The sequence below is a fragment of the Castor canadensis genome, chromosome 9, assembly GCF_047511655.1.
Source record: "Castor canadensis chromosome 9, mCasCan1.hap1v2, whole genome shotgun sequence".
Lineage (NCBI taxonomy): Eukaryota > Metazoa > Chordata > Mammalia > Rodentia > Castoridae > Castor > Castor canadensis.
Window position 1 is genome coordinate 116637016 of NC_133394.1, and position 22804 is coordinate 116659819.

At 34.4% G+C, this 22804-nt stretch overlaps 1 protein-coding gene across 1 annotated transcript in view; it reads right to left on the minus strand.

The window, feature by feature from the left end:
• The window catches only part of Gabrb1 (gamma-aminobutyric acid type A receptor subunit beta1), a 366236-nt gene that overhangs the window by 221388 nt on the left and 122044 nt on the right, over positions 1-22804 (minus strand). The window contains exon 4 of the mRNA XM_074042317.1: positions 21488-21708. Coding sequence (XP_073898418.1) covers positions 21488-21708 — 221 coding nt within the window. The remainder of the gene's footprint in view (positions 1-21487; positions 21709-22804) is intronic.

The following is a 22804-nucleotide window of genomic DNA, read 5'->3' on the forward strand; positions in this document are numbered from 1 at the left end:
TATTAAATCTACCCATTATGCCCTGAAAGGTTTAATATTTTGAATCAAATAATATTCCCTATGAAAATAAGAAGCAAAATTTCTTCACTTCTAAATATCAATAAATTTTAATCATTTTGTAAATGTCAGGTTACACTAAAGAATTTCTTATAGTTTTTTAAGATTAAAACATATTTTATTCTTTATTTGAACATCTGAGTGTCATACATTGTTTTCTGGAGTATGAAACCATGAATTTCTCTGCCCATGTTTTCCTGCATCATATCATCCTGGAGTTTAGAAGTCATCACATCAAAAGCATACCTGGTTATTCCCACCTTCTTCAAAGAATATCCAGAAGTCTTTCTCATGATTTTCTAGGATAGTCTAGGAAATGTGTTTCATGTTCCCATAAACATGCCCTTATAGCCTCCAAAACAAGAAGATCATTCACTTTTGGGTACAAAGGTAGCAGTGCCTCTAGAGTCTAAGCAGAAATGGGGCTCTAATCATGTCTTTTTTATTACCCAGTTCTGTATTATGTTAACTTGCTGTTCTGGTTTCGGTCACAAGGCTTTATCATATTGTAGAGTCAAGGAAAAGACTAGATCATTGATCATCCAGTCATCCTGGAGCACTGAACTAAGTAGCCCTAACTAAGAGATGCAAAGAGCCACTCCTTGCCATAAATTTGGAGCTGAAGCTACCACTGACCTACCCCACTGTGAGGCAATTACAACCCACTATGCCTGCAGGAGAAATCTCACTTGGAAGATGAGCTAATACACAAAATTTGTTAAACACAAAGAGAAAACAAATATCATGAAATCTTACCCTTAAGGGAAAAGCAATCATAGTAATGATTGCAACAATAACAGATATTCATAAGCACAAATTATGGCCAATGCCCTGTACTAAATGCATTTCATATATTTCTTAATATTCTCTTAACAACCTTATGACACAGATACTTTTATTGTTAACCTCTTACAGGTAAGAAACATGAAAGACAGAGATTAAGTAACTACTAAAATTAGAGATAGTAAGAGATGGGACCAGAACAAAAACAGGTAATCCAAGTCCAGTGTCCTCATTCTTAGCCATTTTTCTCCATTGCAACCTGAAAGACTTTTGTTTTATATATAGTTAATAACCCCAAATATGAAAAAGTAAAAACTACCCTGATTTGATCATTATACATTGTTTACATATCATGAATTATCACAATGTACTCCATAAATAATAATAATACATAATAATAATAATAATTATACATAATAATGTATAATTATTATGTTAATAAAATATTTCTTGACAAATAGTAAAAGGCATAAATAAAATAACAATAAGCAATTATTTATGTGGTTTTATGAAAGAACACAATATAAAACAAGGTGATTGAAATAAAAGTTCCAAACAATTAGACAAATGACACATTCATACAACTGAACCTTGAGTTAGTGAACTAAAAGTTTAAGTTGAGGAGATGTTCAGAATTCAGTTTAAAAAGGAAAATAATCATCAAAATTTTAAAAAATATTAAGAAACACAAATGAAATTATCCAGATGCTCCAACATACGATGAGTAGAGATACAGAAGGGCAGAATAGAGAGAATGACAGTAAACCAATATTTGAAGACATGATGGCTGAGAGCTTAGCATAATTAACAAACCATTTAAATCTTTTTGTGGTAATGGGATTTGAACTCAGGGCCTTGTCTTGGTAAACAGGTGTTCTACTGGTTAAGCCATGCCCCAACTCTTTTTGCTTTTGTTATTTTTTTTTCAAGTAGGGTCTCATGTTTTTGCTGGGGTCCTGGCCTCAGTCTGCAATCCCCTATCTAGAGCCTCCCATGTGGATCACGGTCATGCACCACCATGTCTGCCTTGTTTGTTGAGATGGAGTCTCACTAAATTTTGTCTGGTGTTGGCTGGAATTGTGATTCTTTAGATCTCTGTGTCCTAAATGGCTGATATTAGCCCTTTTTGCTCTGGTAATTCTGGGGCTAGGCTAGGGTCTCCCTTTTTAGCCCAGGTCAGCCTGGACTGTGATCATCCCATTTCAAGCTTCCTGCTGTCACTGGGATACCAGGCATATGCCACAACGCTCTACTTTTTTCCATTGAGATGGAGTCTTGCAAACTTTTTTGTGTAGGTTGGCCTAGAATAGGGATCCTCCCAATCTCAGCCTCCTGCATAGCTTGGAATGACTGGTACATGTCCCACAGCAACCAGCTATTGGTGGAAATGGGGGTCTCACAAACTCCCCCATGACTGGGCTGGCCTTGAACCATGATCCTCCCAATCTCAGCTTCTCAGGTAGCCAGGGATTATAGATGTGAAACACAAGTGCCCAGCTGATCAGGGTATTTCTAATCAGCTGATTTTCGAGTTTATCAAAAAGGAGATCATGGTGGGTCTGATCTAATCTGGTGACCCCTTAATAGAAGATGGATGTTCACCTGTGGGCCATGTGCCTGGGACCAGTGGGCAGCCTTAGTAACCTGAGGTCTCAGTCCTATAATTGCAAGGAACTGGATTCTGCCGGCAGCAGTGAGTGTGAATGGAATCCCCAAGCCTTTGTGAGATTGTAGCACTAGATGATGCCTTGATTTCAGCCTGGTGAGGTCCTACACAGGACTATAAGAAAATAAATAGGTGCTATTTAAAAAAATGGCTGATATTATAGACATGAGCCACCGCATCTGTCTTCTATGAGTCTTAAATTATAATAAAATATCTCAGGATGCCAATCAGCCAAAACAAATCACTAAGAAACCCCACACCAAGCCACATTACAGTCAAATCAAGTATATTATTAATGACAAAAAAAACCTCTGAAGTATAATATAAAAATGTAGTTTTATTAGTATCATGATGTTAATATTCTTAATTTAAAAGATGCTAGAAATGAACCTCTAGAGTTCTGAGTAAAAGTGCTATTGAAAATAGAACTCTATGCCAAGTTTCATATAATAACCTATATGAAATATAGATATTTTCTGATCTATAAGCCTGACTCTCACTGCTAACCTCCTAGGAAGGAGAAAAACAAGGTGAAAAGGAAATCAGAAGTGAAATAAAGAAGAGTGACAACAACAAAAACCAATAATGCCTGTTGTAAATACAACTGAGTATTGATTCTTAAGAGACCACACTAATAATTATAAATCTACATGCTCAACAGTAAGCTGTAACTAAAATTCTTGACAGTAAAAATTGCAGAGGGTAGTAAAAGAAGATCTGTGAAGGGACCAGTGATGCATGAGTTTAAATACAATATGCAATCATTATTTGTATAATTTTAAGATGTACTTGTTCATATCTATCTATCTATAAATATATGTCCAGAAGCTAAAAAGGTGTAATTTCTATTTTCTCATTTTTTAAAGATTCCTCATGAAAGAAAAATAAAACCAAATGTAAAAATAAAACATAACACACCAATGATCTGAGAATCGCTCTTATGTCTGAAATTTAACACCTCAAGTACAGACTGCTTAAAATATCAAGACATTCATTGCTGCTCCACCCTGACTTAGTCAGATTCTCATTCAGGAAAATTACAGGGTCACATTTACAAAAATAAAATCCTAGGCTACAACTTATATTGGTAGATTAATTTGTCAGATGATATAGAACTACATTTTCACCTTTAGGTATCTAGGAAATATCATCTATAGATCTAGACATATTTAATATCTAGGGATGTTTAAAAAACTTTTCTTAATTGGGTTTATGTTTTGTCTGTTTGAAAATTAACTTTTTGTAAGTTTTTTCATTGTCTCATTGTTGCTGAGATTGGGAAATAATATTAGATTCTAAGCATTCAGGAAGCCTGAATGATGGACATTGTAAGTCATTCTGAGATACCTGATCAAATACATGACATCGCTTAATTTTAGATGCTGCTTGTAGGGTATGAATAGGTAGGTCACAAATTTAAGTAGAACCCATCCGAACTTTGTAGATGTGCCCTTGACTCCTCAGATACTGAAAAATACCATATATATTTTTGTCCAAGTTTTGTGTATTGGTGAAATAAGGTATGGAGATAACAAAAATATGCAATGGCCTTGGGGTAGCTTCCATGTTAATACCTCATATACAAACATTTGCAAAGAGAATATTAGAAACTCTACTATTTCCATGTAGTTAAAATCATATTCTCTTTTAGAGTATTGAGATTTTTTTACCTAAAACATTTAAACAACCTTTTTAATATGCACAGTATTGGAATATCTAATTCAAGATAATGAACTAAAGAATAAGCGAAAAAAAACCCCACTGTCATACAAACATATGACTAGAATAATTTAGAGTGTTTGGTTTCAGACAATTTCCACAAGTTGGTTAATAATGTCCCATAATGCAAAAAGCTTTGCCAAGGATAATAAATCATATGTGAGGCCCTAACAGTCCCTCATGAAAATACTAGTCAATAGTTCAGTAATGACCTAAGCTAGAAAGATAACCGATGGTGTACACAATATACCATTTGGTTATAATCCTTTAGACAGATAATTAGCTAGTTGCAATACAGTGAGTCTTCCATAGCCAATAGGGTGAACTTCCAACATGAAGCCAAAGTCTGTTCTGACAAAACCTGTGTGCTTTACATTTCAATGTCTTTGAATAAGTTCTCTATCTGCTCTGAGGTCCAGTTTCTTCATCCCTTACAAAAGAAAGTATAAAAATGCCTACTGGAACTGGTAAAAGTGTTAAATAGCATTACAACAGTGTTTAGCAGTAGAAATCTGCTATTGTTGCAATAACTATTAACTCTTATCAAAAACAGTATGGGATATAATAAAATACTTAGAAAAAAATCAGAAAGCTCAAGTGAAGACAAATCTCAAAAAATGTAAAGAAATAGATTTGACTGCAAACTGACACATGTAAGTTAATTCAAGGTTAAATTAAAGGACTGGGGCTGTAGCTCATGGTAGTATACTTGCCTAGTTCACACTGGGGATTTGACCCCCAGAAATGTAATAAAAAAATGCAAAACAAAAACAAAATTATTTTCAAAAGCAGACAAATAACTAAGTCTTTAGAGGTTGACTTGGTGTAAAACAGGAAGAGTAAGTAAATTATTTTGGAGCAACTTATTATTTTACTTTTCATAAAATGTTCAATATCTTTTTTCTTGTATTGTTCATATTCTGTAACACTTTCACTCTTAACATCAACATTGTTTTATTAGAAATATTATCCTCCATTTAAACATAACATTTTAACATGCTGTTGCAATGTTAAAGTGACTCAATATATTCAAGAATAAATATTTTCTGCTAAGTAAATCAATGGGAAAACAGAATGTGCACAACACAGACATGGTTTGAAAGATTTTGCTATATTGTTTCCCTTCTTCTATGTGAGTGACACACCTGATCACAAAAATACTTGAAACTTCCTCTATATCAGGGAGTTAGTCTCTTTCTTTATATAACAAGTAACTGCCAGGTGATGGGGTGGACCAAGGACAGAGGAGCACTTGACATTTCCTTAATTCCCAAAATTTAACTTGAATCAATGATCTTATGTTTATATATGAACTTCAAATTCCATAAACATGAGCATCAATAGATAGGCTGGTGGAGTAGCTCAAGTGGTAGAGCACCTGTTTAGCAAGTGTGAGGCTCTGAGTTCAAACCCCAGTACTGCCCACCCCCCCAAAAAAAAAGATGAGTCATGATTTATATTCTAGACTTTTGGATTTCAATGCAAGTTTTTGATTTTCCTGATGAAATTAGGAAAAAGAAGACAATTTGAAAATGGAGTCACAGGTTAATGAATTGTGCCTTCCTGAATGTCCTTGCAGGAAAGAACGACTCTGGGATACTCCAGAGTTGTCCTTGTTTATTCCAGAGAGGAACTGTTTTATTTCATAGATGGCCTATTTAACTGGCATTGTTGTTTACCTTCTTTGGAATATACTATATAGGCTTTGTTTTTGGCAGTACTTGTGCTCAAACTCAGGGCCTCATACTTGCTAGGCTTGTTAGGCAGATGCTGTTACCACTTGAACTATTCTACCAGCCCTTTATATAGGCTAATTAATTTGCTATTATTTCATTTTGTCTCTTCAAAGACATTGAAGACTAGTAACACATCCACGTTTGAGAAAAGTAAATGATTGAAGAGCATGGTGAATCATTTTTATAGTCATGAAGCTGAAGCATTTTAAATTTCTTGACAATAAAGATGAAGATAAAAACAGAACATGAAAGTAGAACCTGGAAGAAAACAACTCATTATAATGTATTTTGTCTATGTTCAACCATAACGCAACATTCAACCAGGGTTCCTAATTTTCTTAAGCTTCTTAGCACAAGTTAAGTCTCTGGGCATCTCATTCAGCATGTGCATTTCTAGATAAAAGAGAGAAAAAAGGCTCATCTTTAAAAAGGCCATTTTTATCTTTGTCTAAAAATGGCATTCTTCATTGCCCTTTTTATATGGGGTGAATAAAAATGACTTTATATTTTAGGCACATGCAGTTTCTTTAGTGCAGAATTATGCTGTGATACAAAAGATGAAAGTACATAATACTTGAAAATAATGAGCAATAACAGTTTCTTGCACCAGGATAATGGTTTCATTCTTCTCTGGTCCCACTAATCTAATGAAAAAAAAAAAAACTCAGGTCATAGAAAAGAATGAAATTCCTCTTCATTGTCCAGTTTGAACAAGCCTGGGGAAATTCTAAAGAATAGGAGCAGATATCATTAAAGATAATCTGAGTGATTCTATAAAGGCCACAAAAGGTCTGTCCATTTAATCTTGAGAGTAGCAGAACCTCCCCAGGAAGTGGAACAACACATTAAAGAGATAGGCTGTTAACCCACAGAGTAGATCCTGACAATAGGCACAGTTACAATTTATTGAGTGCTTACTACATGACAGGCATTTGCTATCATTTTAAATGCATTTCTCATTTAATGATCTAAGCAAGTATGCTCCATTGGTCCTGTAATGATCCTGCTGAAATTATGACACAGACGTGTTGATAGGTCTAGAGTCATTGGATGATTATATTCAAAGACTGCCTCCAACATCCATGCTTTTAATTGCTATAAATCTTCTACCTTAGCCGTATAACAATACTGAGTTATTAGTGGGCCTTAGAATCCATTTAGTCACCTCACACTCAGGGTCAGAGTTCATTTTGTAGCATTTAGGATAGATTTGTACTCATTCAAGTTTTGTTTAAACAGAACTTCATTACTACTAGTAATGAAGAATCTGGAATAAGAGAAGTGTAAGAGAAAAACAAAATAACAAAAACCACTGTATCACTTCATATACAACAATCCTTATAAGAACTTGGAAGATGGTTATCATTATACCTATTTTACAAATGAGGAAATTGAGGCTCAGAGAAGTAGAGTAACTGATCTTAAGGCATGGCACCTGGAGGTGGTGGTTCTGGTTCATCTAATTCCCTTTCCACCAGCTTAGTAACAAGGTGCTAATTCTACTTTTTAATAGTTATGTAGCAGAATTTTTCATAGTGAACATTAGATTCAGTAAACTAAGTAAATGGAATTGGCATATTCACTGAAAGATCCACATGTCAGGCTCGATCTTCTGTTGGAGGCAACCCAGAGTAAGTCTAAGGCTTCTTTGAAATGACAGACTTTCAAATATCTCAGGTGACTTATATTTCCTTGTTACCTAGTCTCTTTTTCTTCCTTTTCCCTGGTTCCTTGTGCATGTTCCCTACACATACACAAATATTTTAATAACCGTAGTTATGCTGAATGTGGTGTCACACATCCAGGAGGCTGAGCAGGAAGATCACAAGTTCAAGGCCAGCCTGGACTACATAGTAAGAACCCGTTTTTAAATAAATAAATCAACAAAACCATTGTTCTTTTTTTGTGACATTTTCAAATGCAAGCATCTCATCTGTGACTTTACAAATAAAAAAGTTTAAGGAGCTATAATCTCCAGAGCTTTGTCATCTCTGTTGCTTAGGGACAGAGTTTCAAGTCCTTTGCCATCCCAGCCATGTTTTTTGTATTTTCTAAATGTGTAACCCAGGACTGAGAAAACAGTCTAGATAAGAACTGGCCTAGCGCTGAATATGTATTTCTTCCAGAATAATGCTTGAACATTTAGGCCATGAAGTTATATTGTTCAGTTTCAAATTCTGGCTCAGTCCCTTTCCTATTTGATTTTAAGCAAGTATTTAACTTATTGGCACCTCAGCTTCCTCATTTTAAAAGGGAGAAAATGGCACTAGTTCTTTTAAGAGGTCAGCGTGATAGTCAAAAACTACCACCACAGGGTCCTCTGAGTGGGAGTTCATACCTGCAGACCAGGCCTTCTCTCTTACTGTGCTGAGTGAGCATCTCCTGCTCCTAGCTAAGCTTAAGCCTGCAATATGTAGTAGGTCTGACATCTGCTTGCCTGCTTTTGCATCCTGCCTCAACATTTCTTTCCTTTCTCTCTCCCAAATTATCAAATTTTCCTTCTCAAATATATCTTCTCACCATCACATGATGTGTTCATGTGATGAATTCCACTCATACCTTTCTCTTCTCATTTATTTCGACTACATTGTTTCCTCCACCACTGTACCCAATTTGGTCTTGTCAAAGTCAACAATAACCCTGGTGCTATTAAATCTAATGGTAAATTATGAGTAGTTTTTAAATTATTTCACTTATTAGCCATACTTAATGTAACTGAGTTGTCCTACCTCCTTGAAACACTTTCTTCACTTGAGTTCTTAGAAACTGTGCTCCTCTGGCTTCCTTCCTACTTTTAATGGCTCTTGATTTTTAATTTCCTTCACTATTTCTGCCTTTTCTTCCTAAACTTAAAGGTTGAAGGATATTTCCTTTGTGTTGAAGTTGGACCTCAACTCCATTTAGCCTATTCTCACTCTTGGTGAGACAATTCATGACTGGGTTTTACCATCTGTTTATATGCTCATGGTTGTAAGTCCAGATCTCTCTGTGGCCACTAGACTCTCACTGCTAATCAACCTTTTCACTTAAAAAATTATATTCCCAAAATCCAGCTCTTTCACTTCTCTCTAGAAGTATTTTACCTAGTTTCCCCCAACTCTGTTCTTTCAGTTCCTGAGGTCAAACCCCTAGCAACTATTTCTTTCACAAACTGTCCAAACTATGAGAAAATGCACTGGTGAATTGGTTTCTACTCCTCTAAATAACTTGGTGTCCTCCTGTAATGTGTTAATTATCCTGGCTTCACTAAGTTCTAATCATGCTATTCCAGATAGAATATATTTCTACTTCCCTGATGGGATAAGAATAGGACAGAAATGAATAGTTCTGGGTTGGGGTGTAGCTCAGCAGATTTGATTCCCAGGACTTCAAAAAAAAATAAAGAAAAAAAAATAGTTCTTCTTTCTTACTCTGGTAAGTTCATATTATATGTTCTGAATGAAGCAATAGATACAATTCATATAAATAAGTTTAGATTTTAAAAATGGTCCTATTAAGGAGCTGTAAATCATTTAGTTGTGTGCTCCTTTGCAGAAAGAATTTTCAACTCTGGTCTAAAATATGTATTTATAATTATCTTATAAGCCATATAAAAATTGTGTATGTATTCTGAACTTAGGTTTAACCAAAATATTAATTTCCCACTTTTCCAATAATGACTATCAGGGAATAATTTGTTACCACTTTTTTATGTTTAAACATGTGGCCTGGGATTCTAGTGGAATTCCTAAATAAGGGTTGTGAAAATATTTTAAGTGCAATAGTGTTGTTGCACTTAAAATACTATTTTAAGGGAAATACTATAACAATTATTTGTGTGATCAAGGAAAAAGAAAGGACATAAGAGTTGTGATGTAAGACTTCATATGCAGGCAAAATCTTAAATGAGTTTATGTGATATGGATACATATAAATGAGAAGTATCATGTCTGGGAGGAATATCAATCTGATGTGTGGGTTATTTGAAACAATAGGTCTTGAGCTGGACAATGGTATGATGAAATGGTGCTTTGGAAAAACAGACCTGCTAGTGGACTGCAGAACAGAACTGAAGGAAAAGAGAACAGAGGCACAGGAACAGGTAGAAGACTCAGAAGTGGATGAAATATGGGTGAAGACATTGGGAACATTTGTTTGGCCTAAGGCACTTTTGAGCAAAATCAGCAGATATCTTTTAAAAATAACTTTTATAATTTTGAGTTTTGTGATTTTTTAAGAAATTGTGCAAGTGACTTGTAGCTGTAATGTCCATTTGGAGGCATTTAATTAATGATTCTAATTTTTATCTCAGTTTTCTTTCCCCTTTTGGTGCTGCTAAACCTTGCTTTTCATGTCTCAAATATTTTCATAAAACATTGAAAAGCTGGCTGGTACTTTGCCTATTGTATTGGAAAATAAGATATTCTTGAACTGGAAGAGATGGAAATCCTTTGGTTTTGCATTGGCCAGTCTTTAGTTAAGTAGTAGGAATATATAAATAACATAAATAAGGTCACAGCAACTTAAGTGACCCTCATCCTCAGTATTTCACCTTGTTGCTGAAATACAATAACTAAACTTTCAAAGCACTCCATTGTATGGATTCTGGAACAATAAGTTTTTCTGTCTTTAGTAATACTTTGATATTCAAGAAGAAAAAAAAACAACTCTGCTTTAAGCAAGTTCATAGAACTTTGAAAAAATAAGAGCAAGAATTTGAGGATTTTTAAAAACAAACTACAAATAGCATTTATGTTAATTTGTCTTCTCGTTGTTGTTAAATTGTTTACCACTATTTTGCAACTAGAAGAAAATGGGCAGGCAACCCTCAGTTCCCAGTTCATGGCAATTTTATTATGGGCTGGCTCCATCACAATAGCTGTACTGCAATCTTTATTAAAAATAGCAAAAAGATTTAGGAAAGATAAACTCGAGGTTTTCCTAGGTGATATGAAGAAGCAGATACTGATTAACTGGACATCTAGCTGCTCCTTACTAAAACTCCCTATGCTCTGGTAAAGCAATCCATGCTCTATTTGGGTAAAGAGCATTTATGTTTTTCAGCAGAGGTGGATAAAACCAGAGGTATGGAAGAAATTTTTCTTTTCAAAATGTATTCTGTGGGTTGAATTTTTCAGAGGCACTGGCCAGTCTTTACTAATACTGGAGGTACTAATTCCAGTAAATATGGTAGTCATTTTTCTATTATTTCTTTTATATGGAATGACACAATAGATGGTTTATTATAAGGATATCTATTAACTTTGATCAGATTTCTTAGGTTGACATGTAAAACTAAGTTAGTTTTTTTTTTTTAAAGCTCTAGCCTTAAAGAATATTTTATAGGAATACAACCCATGTTACTCCAAAGGCACCTGCACACCCATGTTTATTGCAGCAGTATTCAAAATAGCCAAGTTATGGAAACAACCAAGATGCCCCACTACTGATGAATGGATCAAGAAAATGTGCTACTTGTACACAATGGAATTTTACTCAGCCATGAAGAAGAATGAAATCTTATCATTTGCTGGTAAATGGATGGAACTGGAGAACATCATTCTGAGCGAGTTTAGCCAGGCTCAAAAGACCAAAAATCATAAGTTCTCCCTTATATGCGGATTTTAGATCTAGGGCAAATACAGCAATGTGGTTGGACTTGGGTCACATGACAAGGGGAGGTATGGAAATAGGTAGAAAACTCAAAACATGAAAGCATTTGATGTCCCCACTGCAGAGGAACTAATACAGAAACCTTAAAACGACAGAGGTCAACATGAGAAGGGGATCGGGAACCAGTGTAAAGATCAGTTAGAGATGAATCAACTTGGGTTGTAACACATTTGTACATGAAAGCAATGCTAGGAATCTCTCTGTATAGCCATCCTTAACTAGCAAAAATGCTTTGTTTTCCTTATTATGCTTATGACTTCTCTTCGATAAAATTAGAGATAAGGGCAGAACAAGTTCTGCCTGGAAGTGAGGGGGGAGGGGGAGAAAAGGTCGAGGGGGGGATAGAAATGACCCAAACAATGTACATACATGTGAATAAATGAATAATAATAATAAAAGAATATCGTATTATATTTTAACGACATCCTTCCAGAGATCTTCTGTGACATTTCTGTTTCAGTCTAAAGTAAATTACTGCTTCCATAATGGTGATGGGATTGGGCAAAAATCCATAAGCAGTATGTTACACTGATAAAAATATGATACCTTCATTTTGATGTCCTAATACTTAAAGATAAGAAATGTCATACCAGGCTTAGTATTATATAACATACAGTCCACAGTGGAATTTGAGAAGTCTTTTGAGAAACACTTTAGCCTTCACAAAATTAAAAGTTGAATCACAGTATAGTCAAATGTGATAACTACTTCAGAATCTGGGATACACAACACTGATTGAAGGGAGTCTAGTTTGAACTTGTTGCCTTGAAAGTTTTACAAAAGAAACTCAAGTCTTTATTTTGATGATGGTGATTATTATATAAGCAACACATGTTTCTTTTCTAAGTGTGATGCAAGCATCACACATTTTATATGTAATAAATGAATGTTCATTTGGCCATTTACCATATGTTAATGAATATTATAAGTTTTTGCTATTATTAATTTATTTAATAATATTCCATAAGATAACTAATATTGTTAATCTCTATTCTCTAAATGAGGAAAGATCATTATAAATGGAACATGGATAAGTACTTTTAAACTTTAATAAAATTTATAGCTTAAAGGTATTTTAATGCCTACTTAAAAAGTAATAGTTTTCCACATACAGAACTAATGAAAATTCCTTTAAAAATATGTATATGCATACACATATACACATATAAGTAAAAAATGAATCAGTACTTTTAGATAACATGCAATTGTAGCAAAAATCATGGAAATGGCACTAACATACTGAATTTAGAAATGATGGCTTCTGGAGAAAATTGCTCTAAAATGTTTTCACATGTTGAAAAACTAATACATCTTCTTTGGAAGTAGTGTCTTTTGTAATATAGGATCGAAAATTTGTAATATCTCTAGAGTATTTGTTTTTCTTTCCCTTCCTTTCTTCCTTCTTCCCTTCTTTTTATACCCCGTGCTTCTTTCCTTCTCTCTTTTCTTCATTCTGGCAGTTCAAAGTTAGTACTCTTCCACAGTATATTTAATCAAGTCTATGACTTCAAGGACATACAGTCCTTCTTAAAATATTTTTGACCACTGGTTTTGTTCAATATTCTCCATGAATTTTATTAAGGAAGATTAATTATAATGATGCCTCCATAGATCACATGGTTACACAACAACAGGGATAACTACATAATTTTTCAGTTGCTCATTAAGTATTTGAATTAGTCACAAACCACATTTATCAGAAAAGAAGACCCTAAGAAACACTAATCATAAATTTTTCCATGTACATAGATGAATAAAGAACAGTAAAGGCAAAAACTTAGGCATAATAGCAGCCTTTCATTGGAAAACGTTTTAAATACCTGCCTCTATCTACCTGACTATTGGAACTCTAAAATAAGAGTCCACTAAACTGTAAGAGGACCAGGAACACTTCCCTTTACTGGGAATTTGAAAGAAAGTCTCCAAGCCATTTCCTAATAAACCAATTTACCTATTCTTTATGCATGGTATGTTTTTTTCCTCCCTTCCATTCTCAATAACAAATTTCTTTCTTTTACAAGGTACATTTGTCAATATCAGCCACCCTTCTGCACACACTGCATCAGCTCACGTATTTATTCTCTGAAATCACTCCACAGTTTTTTTCCCAGCCTGTCTTACAGTGAGTTCTGTGGATCTCCCAAGACTCTGGAATGTAATTGTAACTGGTCTATGGGAGCCAAGTTGTGGAGAGAGAAACAATTTTTCCAGGGTATACAACAATATAAAGAGCTAATATGAAATATTTAGGACTTCCAAAATGCTTTAAAAATCAATAGTGGTGTGTATTGTTATATTTTTGGATCTGTATTATCAAGATAATTGTCTCTGCTTTTTACTTTGCTTTATCATGAAGAACAACACAAGATGAGATAGTCCTCCAAGGTATAATTGGAAACTTTATCTTTCTTTTATACTCTATAAGTATAGTCATTGATTTTATTTTCACAGCAACCCATGGTCAGGCCCTGTCAAGAATATCAAAAAATCAATTCAGAGTAGAGCTGGCTAAGCAAATACAGTATTAGAGTTCTCAATATCCACACCAGGCCACAGATTTCTGGTGAATAGTAGATTCATTTCCAAAACATGAAGCCCAGAAACTTCTCTTTGAAATTTGGACTCAGTAGTGTATCTTAGAGAACCCAATAAAGTTGTGATTTCAAAAAGCTCACACTTCTGGCAGAGCTGTTCCCATGTTTGCTGTATACCTTCTGCAGTTGTTTTCATTTCTATAATGCATTCCCACTCATGCTGTGTTCCTTTTCCAATTATTTTCATTTCTATTATAGGGAGCAATAAAATCATCATACTCATACAGCTTTCTTCCTAAAAATGATCTTCAGAGAATGAAACAGACAGGACAGTAAGGAGCTTGATGCAGAAGTTAAGAGTAAAGACTTTGAAGTGAGAATATGTAGGTTAAACACTGCTTTCATCAAACACAGAGGCTTTGAAAAATCACTTTACAAGGTACGGAACAGTTGGCAAATTATGATACCTTCTAAACAAAGGAAAGAATGTGAATATGTACATATTTGTTAAAATATGAGACAAATCCCAAAACAAATAAAAATGATTCTGTATGGGTAGAAGAATGGGAAGGGAGAGGGTAGGGACAATGATGAAATTAAGACCTCTTTTGTTTAATAGATTGACTTTAGAAACCAAGTAAATATTTTTTATAATTATGAAATAAATTTGAATATAAATTTAAAAACACAAAATGGAAAAAATGAAGTAAGACTGTAGTTTAGCCATAGAGTAAGGATCTTTTCCTAAATTAAAATGTTATTAAAATATTCATCTGTATGATCCTGAGGGGAGACATCTTACCCTTCATTTATATATATTTAATAGGATAAAGTAATCATTTTAATATCACTAGGAACCAATATTTTCTTCTTTCTTCTTACCTTCCTTCCTTTCTTCTTTTCTTTCTTTCTTTGATTTTTGAGACAGGGCCTCCTATGAAGACCAGGCTTCAAACTTGAGATCCTCCTGCCTCAGCTTTCTAAATTCTGGGATTACAGACTTTGTGCCATTATGACTGGATGAATTAATACTTTCATTGAAAGAAAGAGGAAGCAAATATAAAATTTCAGTCCATTATATCCCTATAATCCTAGATTTGAGTTTAAAATATTAGTATGAACTCATTATTTCTTCTCTATTTCTGTGACAGACAGTGTATAAGTTGATGCATCAGAAAATAAGGAAGCTCTCAAGACTACTGTGGTCATGTCAAAGAATATAATAGACAACTTGAAAGGGCTTCCACTGGCTGAAGAGAAAACAAAGTAAGAACTGAAAATAACAACAGCTATAGTGAATTGAAACAGGTATGGATAGATAGATAGATAGGCAGATAGATACTAGTAGTCCATAGTACCTCAGAATGTAACTTTACTGAGGATGGGGTCTTTTAAAAGGTAATCAAGTTAATGTAAGAGTATTAGGGTGGGCCTAATCCAATATGATTGTTGTCCTTATAAAAGGGAGAAATTTATCACAGATATAGTTAGAGAGAAGACCATGTGAAAATATGACAATGGCCACCTACACACCAAGAAGGGAAACCTAGAATAAGCCTCCCTTTCTTACCCCTTAAAAGAAGCCAGTTTTACCTTTTCCCTGTTTTTTACTTCTAATACCAGAACTGTGAGGTAAAAATTCTGTTATTAAAGCTACCTAACTCATGGTACTTTGTTATGGCATCCCTAGGAAATTAATACAATTGTTAAAAATAATGGGATTATTGTAATGGATAAATGAGGTCGTCAGCATCTGAATTTTTTTTATTAATTCTCTTATCTTAAAAGAAGAGACAGCCAGTCATTTTGTGTCTCTTTATAGAAATATATTACACTACTTTTGAAATGGCCTTGTCAGAACAAAATATCAAGAACAACTAATCTAAATCTGATCAAATGTCAATATAGGAAATAGAGGAACACATTTACAATATGGGCATTAATATAAAAAGGACATGGTTTTATTAAAAATTAATTTCTAATAGTATTAAATAGAGGAGTGAAATGATATAGAGCTAAAGAGATTTAGCCATTATAGCAATCAGATTCAATATTATATAGTCTTTGTACCTACTGTAAGAAATGAAATGAATGATATAAATTGGGAAAATCACTTTAGATCTCTCAGTATTGATATCTTCATCACTAATTTACACAGATCATAATGTTGTAGTAAAGATTAAATATGAAACACAAGTGGAGCATTAAACATGGTATTGAAATATAATACGGTTTCAAATTTATATACATGGGTACTAGCTAAATCCCATGATACAATTGTTAGTAATATTAATTAAAATGATATGGCATGTACTTCTTACTGCTTGTATGCTACAATATGTGTATAGAAGCCTAAATAAACACCAAACAAAACATGTACTGATCTCTAATGTGAGCCAGGATTGGTCTACTTATTCCATTACCCAAGCTCACATAGCCCTCCCTCAAATCCATCAGGCCCTGGGTTCACCTGTGGTGGAAGATGAAGGAAAGAACATTGTTGAACATTCAAAGGAAAGCAGGGTTAAAATGGGAAGGCAAAAGGAAGGACATTCTCAGGAGGTTAAGTACTCCAATAGATATCTTTACAGATTAAATTATCCCATGCCTAACACTTTTAGGGAAAGATCAACACAGTCGTTAAGCCCTCACATGGCTAGGCCTTGGAGAGAATCAGTGTTGCAACCAGCTGGATCATGTTTGCATAAGAGGCAGACTACATCTGGTCATTAATAGCAATAATTGCTCTTTGGTTAAAAGCCATCATTTAGATGTAAAAAATGTTGCAGCTGACAACTACTGAGTCAGGTGACTCCGTCTTGTACATATAACTTCATTTTTATAAACATTTATTGGTCATCTCAAATATATTGAGAGAGGAGATATAAAGATTGAGAAAATAAAGTTCACATTTTCAACAAATACCAATCTTGTTAACATACCAGGAAAATAACTCTAAAACAATATAAAATGTCATAAGAGAGTAGCAAATCTCCTGCATCTGTCAGATTAAAATGCAGTAGGGCATTTGAGTGAGAGTTTTCATCTGGTAAGAAAGATTGTGAAAGTCTTCATGGATGTATCAAAGTTTAAGAGTGGGTTTTTAAAAAGGAGTAAATTGGGAGGAAGTATTAGGATGGGGAAAGACGGGGGGCAGAGATGTGAGGGCATTTCAATAGGACTCTAGGGTTGCAGAAAAAAAATACAGGTGGTCTCATCATATTTGAATTTTGTGAAAACAAGAAGGAATTTTTGCAATATTTAGGATATACATGCTTAGAGAAATAAGTTGAGGGTTTTTAATTTAGACAGAGAATGGAAAATAATTTTATGGAGGTTTTGGAACCATTGAGTTTTGTTGTGGGTGATGTGATGTAGCATACTCTCTAAGAAAGATAAGGATGACAGTGATATGAAGGAGAAAAATTGAGGGAGGAAATTGGCTAGGAAGTGATTGTGAAAATGTTAATTTAAGTGGTAGAAACAGTTTAGAAGTAGAGAAGATGGTTGAGATAGAGAACAACATTCTTATGATTTCATATAAATTAAGTTGTACCATTGTATATTGAATTTTCATGTAGAATACATTTGTTTTACTTTAATGATGTGTTCTTATGCTTACACAATACCTGACCAAAGGGGATTTGGGTTACATTCAGAAAATGTCTTTGATCCTGCGATTATTAAAAATTACTAAGTAATATACGGCCTCATTCATAATGACTGTTAGCTGGACTTATAGAAAGGGATAAGGCCACCGGTTTCATTCTCCTGATTACTCATGTCTAAAATAAGTACTCTACAGTTTTAAAGGTGCCAAAACATATGTTATGTGATGAAGATTTTCTACTTTGTGTGCTTAGGAATGATAAATGATAGCTATCTTTTAAAAAGCACAGATTTTCATTTCTACAATGAGAAAATGTTATATTAGAGGAATTAAATTGAACATGACTTAATATATAGGAAGACAGAAGCAATGGGATTTAGGCTCAGGAAGGGAGTTTAGGGGTAATTTTTGCTCAATACCTTCTCTTTAAGGTGGGGATTTGAAATCCAAGAAGGTGAAATGGTTGGCTGAGAGGCACAAACTGGATAGCCTCTGGTCTCTTTCTGCTCTCACATAATGACAGATCTTCCAGGTTGTTGGGGAATTATTCCCAGAACCAAAATAGTGAATGGATGCACATATGAGGCACTCAAATGAGTGCTTTCTAAATCCATCCACTGTATCTGTGTTCTAAAAATTAATATCCCTGGGAATTAGAGAACTACCCTCAAGATACAGTTTTCTAGTACCCAGTAAGGCTATATAGGGCACAATTACTTTAGAAGAATACAATTTAAGACTTACTATGTATTCTTTATCTTATTATTTATGTAATAAGATCTTTTTAATAATGAGTTAGGAGATCTTAATCTCTCACTGCAGATGGAAAAACTAAGTCACAGTGAGATAGATAATTTGCTCCAAGTCAGGCAGTCAGGAAATTGTGATACTCAAGTCCTCTGACTCTAGTTGTCATATTTTCTCTGCTATAGCTGTAATATCCACAGGATATTTCTAACCTGCTGGGAAAAGAAAACCAAACCTGTGAGGGAAGGTCTTAATAAAGTCATGTGAGGAAGAAGATTATGTGTCAGTTGTGGTGTGAAGCTCTTATGGAGGAAGTAGGTGCCACAAAGAGATCAGAGACCAGACAATAGATGAATGGTTTCTCTTTATTTGGGAAGGAGAGATAATAGTTTTCTGCTTGCAGGCTAAAAGTGATGCAGACCTGGTTTGGCTCTAAAGAGAATAAAGCAATATTGTATAATTTGGAAGGAGTTATTGACCCCTAAATATATTTGAATGGGATGGGAACAATATTGGTATGGAAATCAGGATACCTGAATTTTAGTCCCAATTCTGCCATTACCTCATTATGGTCCTAGATAAGGCCCTATGCCCTTCTATTTCCTAGTTGTAAAATGAAGTGTGTTCAACTTCATGATTATCTAATATGTTCTTCCTTTATATAATCCCATTGATAGAGACTGCCAATCATTTGGAAACTTCCTGAAGTGAAACGTTATAAACTGAGAATTTGACCATTCTTGCAAAAATAGTTGCCCTGTTTTTCTACAAACAAACAACAAGCTTTTTATATATTCTTGACTAATCAGTATAGTTATAAATGTAGTGACTGATTAGCCTATTAAGTTAGGACATGAATTATTTTCCCAGAATATAATATTTGATAGAAATTGGAGAGATAACAAAAATTACAACTGATTTACAGTGTATGAACTGTCACTAATGATTGACAACTGACCTAGGATTAGTAGATATTGCCTACCACCATTATCACCAGACTCAAAAGACCTGTCACTTTATTTCATGATTTTTTTCAATAACACTTTTAGCTCAGAGATTTAACTAGAATTGAAAGCTCTTTGTGTACTGAAAGAGTGAAAAATTCTAAAAATCATTTTGCCAGGATCAACTGATGCAATTCTACTATATAAATGAACACCAAAGCTAGAAATCAAATAACCAACCACTAGGTAAAGATTATAAATTTAATCTCAGTTTTACTTTTTTACTTGCATAGTCTTTTTGGATTTTGGTGAGCTTATAGACATTGACTATAGAATTTTGAACTGTTACTAGAGTTTTAGCTTGGTGTTTGTGGCAAATGGAAGCATTTTAGGGAGGTAATGAACAGTCCAAAATGGTAAGAAAATTGGGTGCCAATATTGTGGATCTACTATATAGCTTTCATTTGCATCGCAAAAGGTCACAGATGTGACACCAAACCTTAAAGAACTTAATCCTGTAATAACAAGTCACAGTTCAGATATTTCTTTGTAAAACCAAAAGCTGATTTTTTTTTCAGGAAAAGGGGTGATTCTGATGATTGAATTTAAGGCCCTTGATTGGCAAGCACTCTACTATTTGAGAGCCACCCCACCATACCTTTTTCTTTAGTTTATTTTTCAGACAGCGTCTTGCATTTTTGTTCAGATAAGCCTCAGACTGCAAGCTTTCTACCTTCAACCTCCCCAGTAGCTGGGATGACAGCTACCATGATGCCTGTCCTTGGAAACTGATTTTGAAGCATGACTTAAAAGTTTAAAAAGCCCTTAACTACATGAAGTTTAATAACAGATCTGCATAAGCATATGATAGTCCCTTTCTATCTGATTATTAAACAAAGAAAACAAGACAAAACTCACTATGGTATAAAACATTGCTGATATAAATAAGGATGATATTCTCCTTATAATTGATTCTTAAGCAAAATGAAACAAAAACACTATGGTACAAAATATTGCTAATATACATTTAAAAAAACCCGAATAAATAAAGATATTTTTACATACTAGAGGACCTGATAATTTTAAGAAGTCAGCTCTTCCCAAACTGATCTATAGTTTCAATACATCTTAATTATAACCCCAGCAGGCTTTTTTTGTAATAAAAATTGACAAGTTGGTTTACAGGGAGATTCAAAGAACCCAGAATATCAAAAAAAGTTTACAGGGAGATTCAAAGAACCCAGAATATCAAAAAAAACAAAAAAACAAAACAAACAAAAAAACCTTGAAATAGAAATATAAATTTAAAGAACTTAAACTCTTTGGTTTCATGACCTTCTATAGAGCTATTGTACTTAAAATAGGGTAACACTGCCTAGGGAAAAACAAATAAACAATGGAACAGAATAAAGCCTAGAAATAGACCTCCACTTACATGGTCAAAACTACCAACATGATCCAGTCAGAAAAGGGAAATCTTTTCAATAAATGATGCCCAAATAACTGGATTGCCACATGGTAAAAAATTCTTCCCATACCTCATACAAAACACAAAAATTAATTTAATATGAATCATAAGTGTAAATATAAAAGCTAAATCATAAATATTTAAAGATATAAAAACACTACAGATTTTCTCAAAGTTGCTACAAAGTATTTTCCTGTTTCTTTAGAAAGCTGTTCTCTAGCTCCCTTTCGTGATTAAGTAGCTCTACCTGCAACATTTCAGTTCAGTCTGGGTGTCTCAGAGACAATCAAGCAATTGACTAAAAATATACAACTTCTAGAACAAGCTAGATGTGAGATTCATCTGGCAAAAACACATGTTCTTGTTACTTTGTTTATTACTTCAAGAGCAGGGACAAAAAAATTCATGTACCCTTACTGGAAAAGTTGCCTATATTGAGATCAAATGGTACCAAGCAATTTTCTGTTTTTTAATGTAAGTTTAGTATGCACAGGAGTGCATCTCCTACTTGCTTCTCTTTCCACTTCCAAAAGTAGGAAATACAACAGCAACATTAAAACACGCCATTTACCGGAGTCCATAGAGAACTGTCCCATCAGGATGCAGTCGGATCATTCGGTTTTTCACTGTCACTCCATGCACAAATGATTTCTTGTCATTCAGAAAGTAAGTGTCTGGTACCCAGAGTTGGTCAGCTACTCTGTTGTCTAGGGTGAGGTTTAGTGGGATTCCAGAATATGAAAGCCTTTTGTCTTTCCAAGACTGCTGGAAATACATGGTGAGTGTATAATCCTGTGAAAGAAAGGAAACCAAAATAGAATTTTACTCTTATCATCATCTAAGGCTTTTTGTTGAGACCCTGATAGCACGTGGTTTTGTAGATACCCAGAGAGCTGCCCTCCTGATGTCCCCCGCATATGTTGACATGTATTCCTCCAAGTGCAGGGCAACCAACAGGTTAAAAGCAACAGAGCAATACATCAGTACATGCACAAGCATTTCCCCCTATACAGAACAAATGCATACAATTGAATTTGGAGGGGGTAGATGTTGAGATTTGGACTGGAACCTCATGCTTTCTAGGCAGGCTCTTTCCAACTTGTGCATGACTACAGCCCTCTTTGTTTTAGTTATTTTTCACATAGGGTCTCTCATTTTTTGCCAGGTCACACTTAGACTGCAATCTTTCTATAGACATGTACCACCATGTCTGGATTATTGGTTGAGATGGTGTCTAGCTAAATTTTTCCTAGACTGTCCTTGAACTGCAGTCTTCCCAATGTCCACTTCCCAAGTAGCTGGGATTACAGGCATAAACCACTGTGCTTGGCCTGTAATTAAAACTTAAGGTTTGAAGTTAAGGTAATAATATCAAGGGAAGGATCATAAGGAGAAATCCTACAAGTGATCAAGTTTACAAAAGTATTCAGTCCTGGACATTATACTTACTGCTTTATATGTGAGTGAAATATTTGATAAGTAATAATTAAAAATAGATGCCTTTAAAAGAAGAGGGTATTTTTCAAAGTCCAAGTGCTTTTTCAATAAATACTTCCCCGTTTGATTCATTAAGGTTATCAATTACTGTTATCTGTATCTTTCTAGTGAATTGCAACTTGTCTATGGGTCATAAAAGTAGATAAAAAGCACATGTAGATGGAGGTGTTTATTTGGCCTGCAGACTGACATCAGGGTAGAAATGATAAACAATTTCTCTCTTACATCATTATTGTTGTGTTTAAGGAATTGGTTTGAGTTCAGAGTTGGGTTTGTACTTAAGAATGTGTTTTCTCACCTCCTGCTAAAGGTTAGAATGAGAACATCCTGTACTTTTCTTTCTAGCTAGGTTGCCCTTGGCAGTGAGATACAGGAAGATTTGGGCTCAATA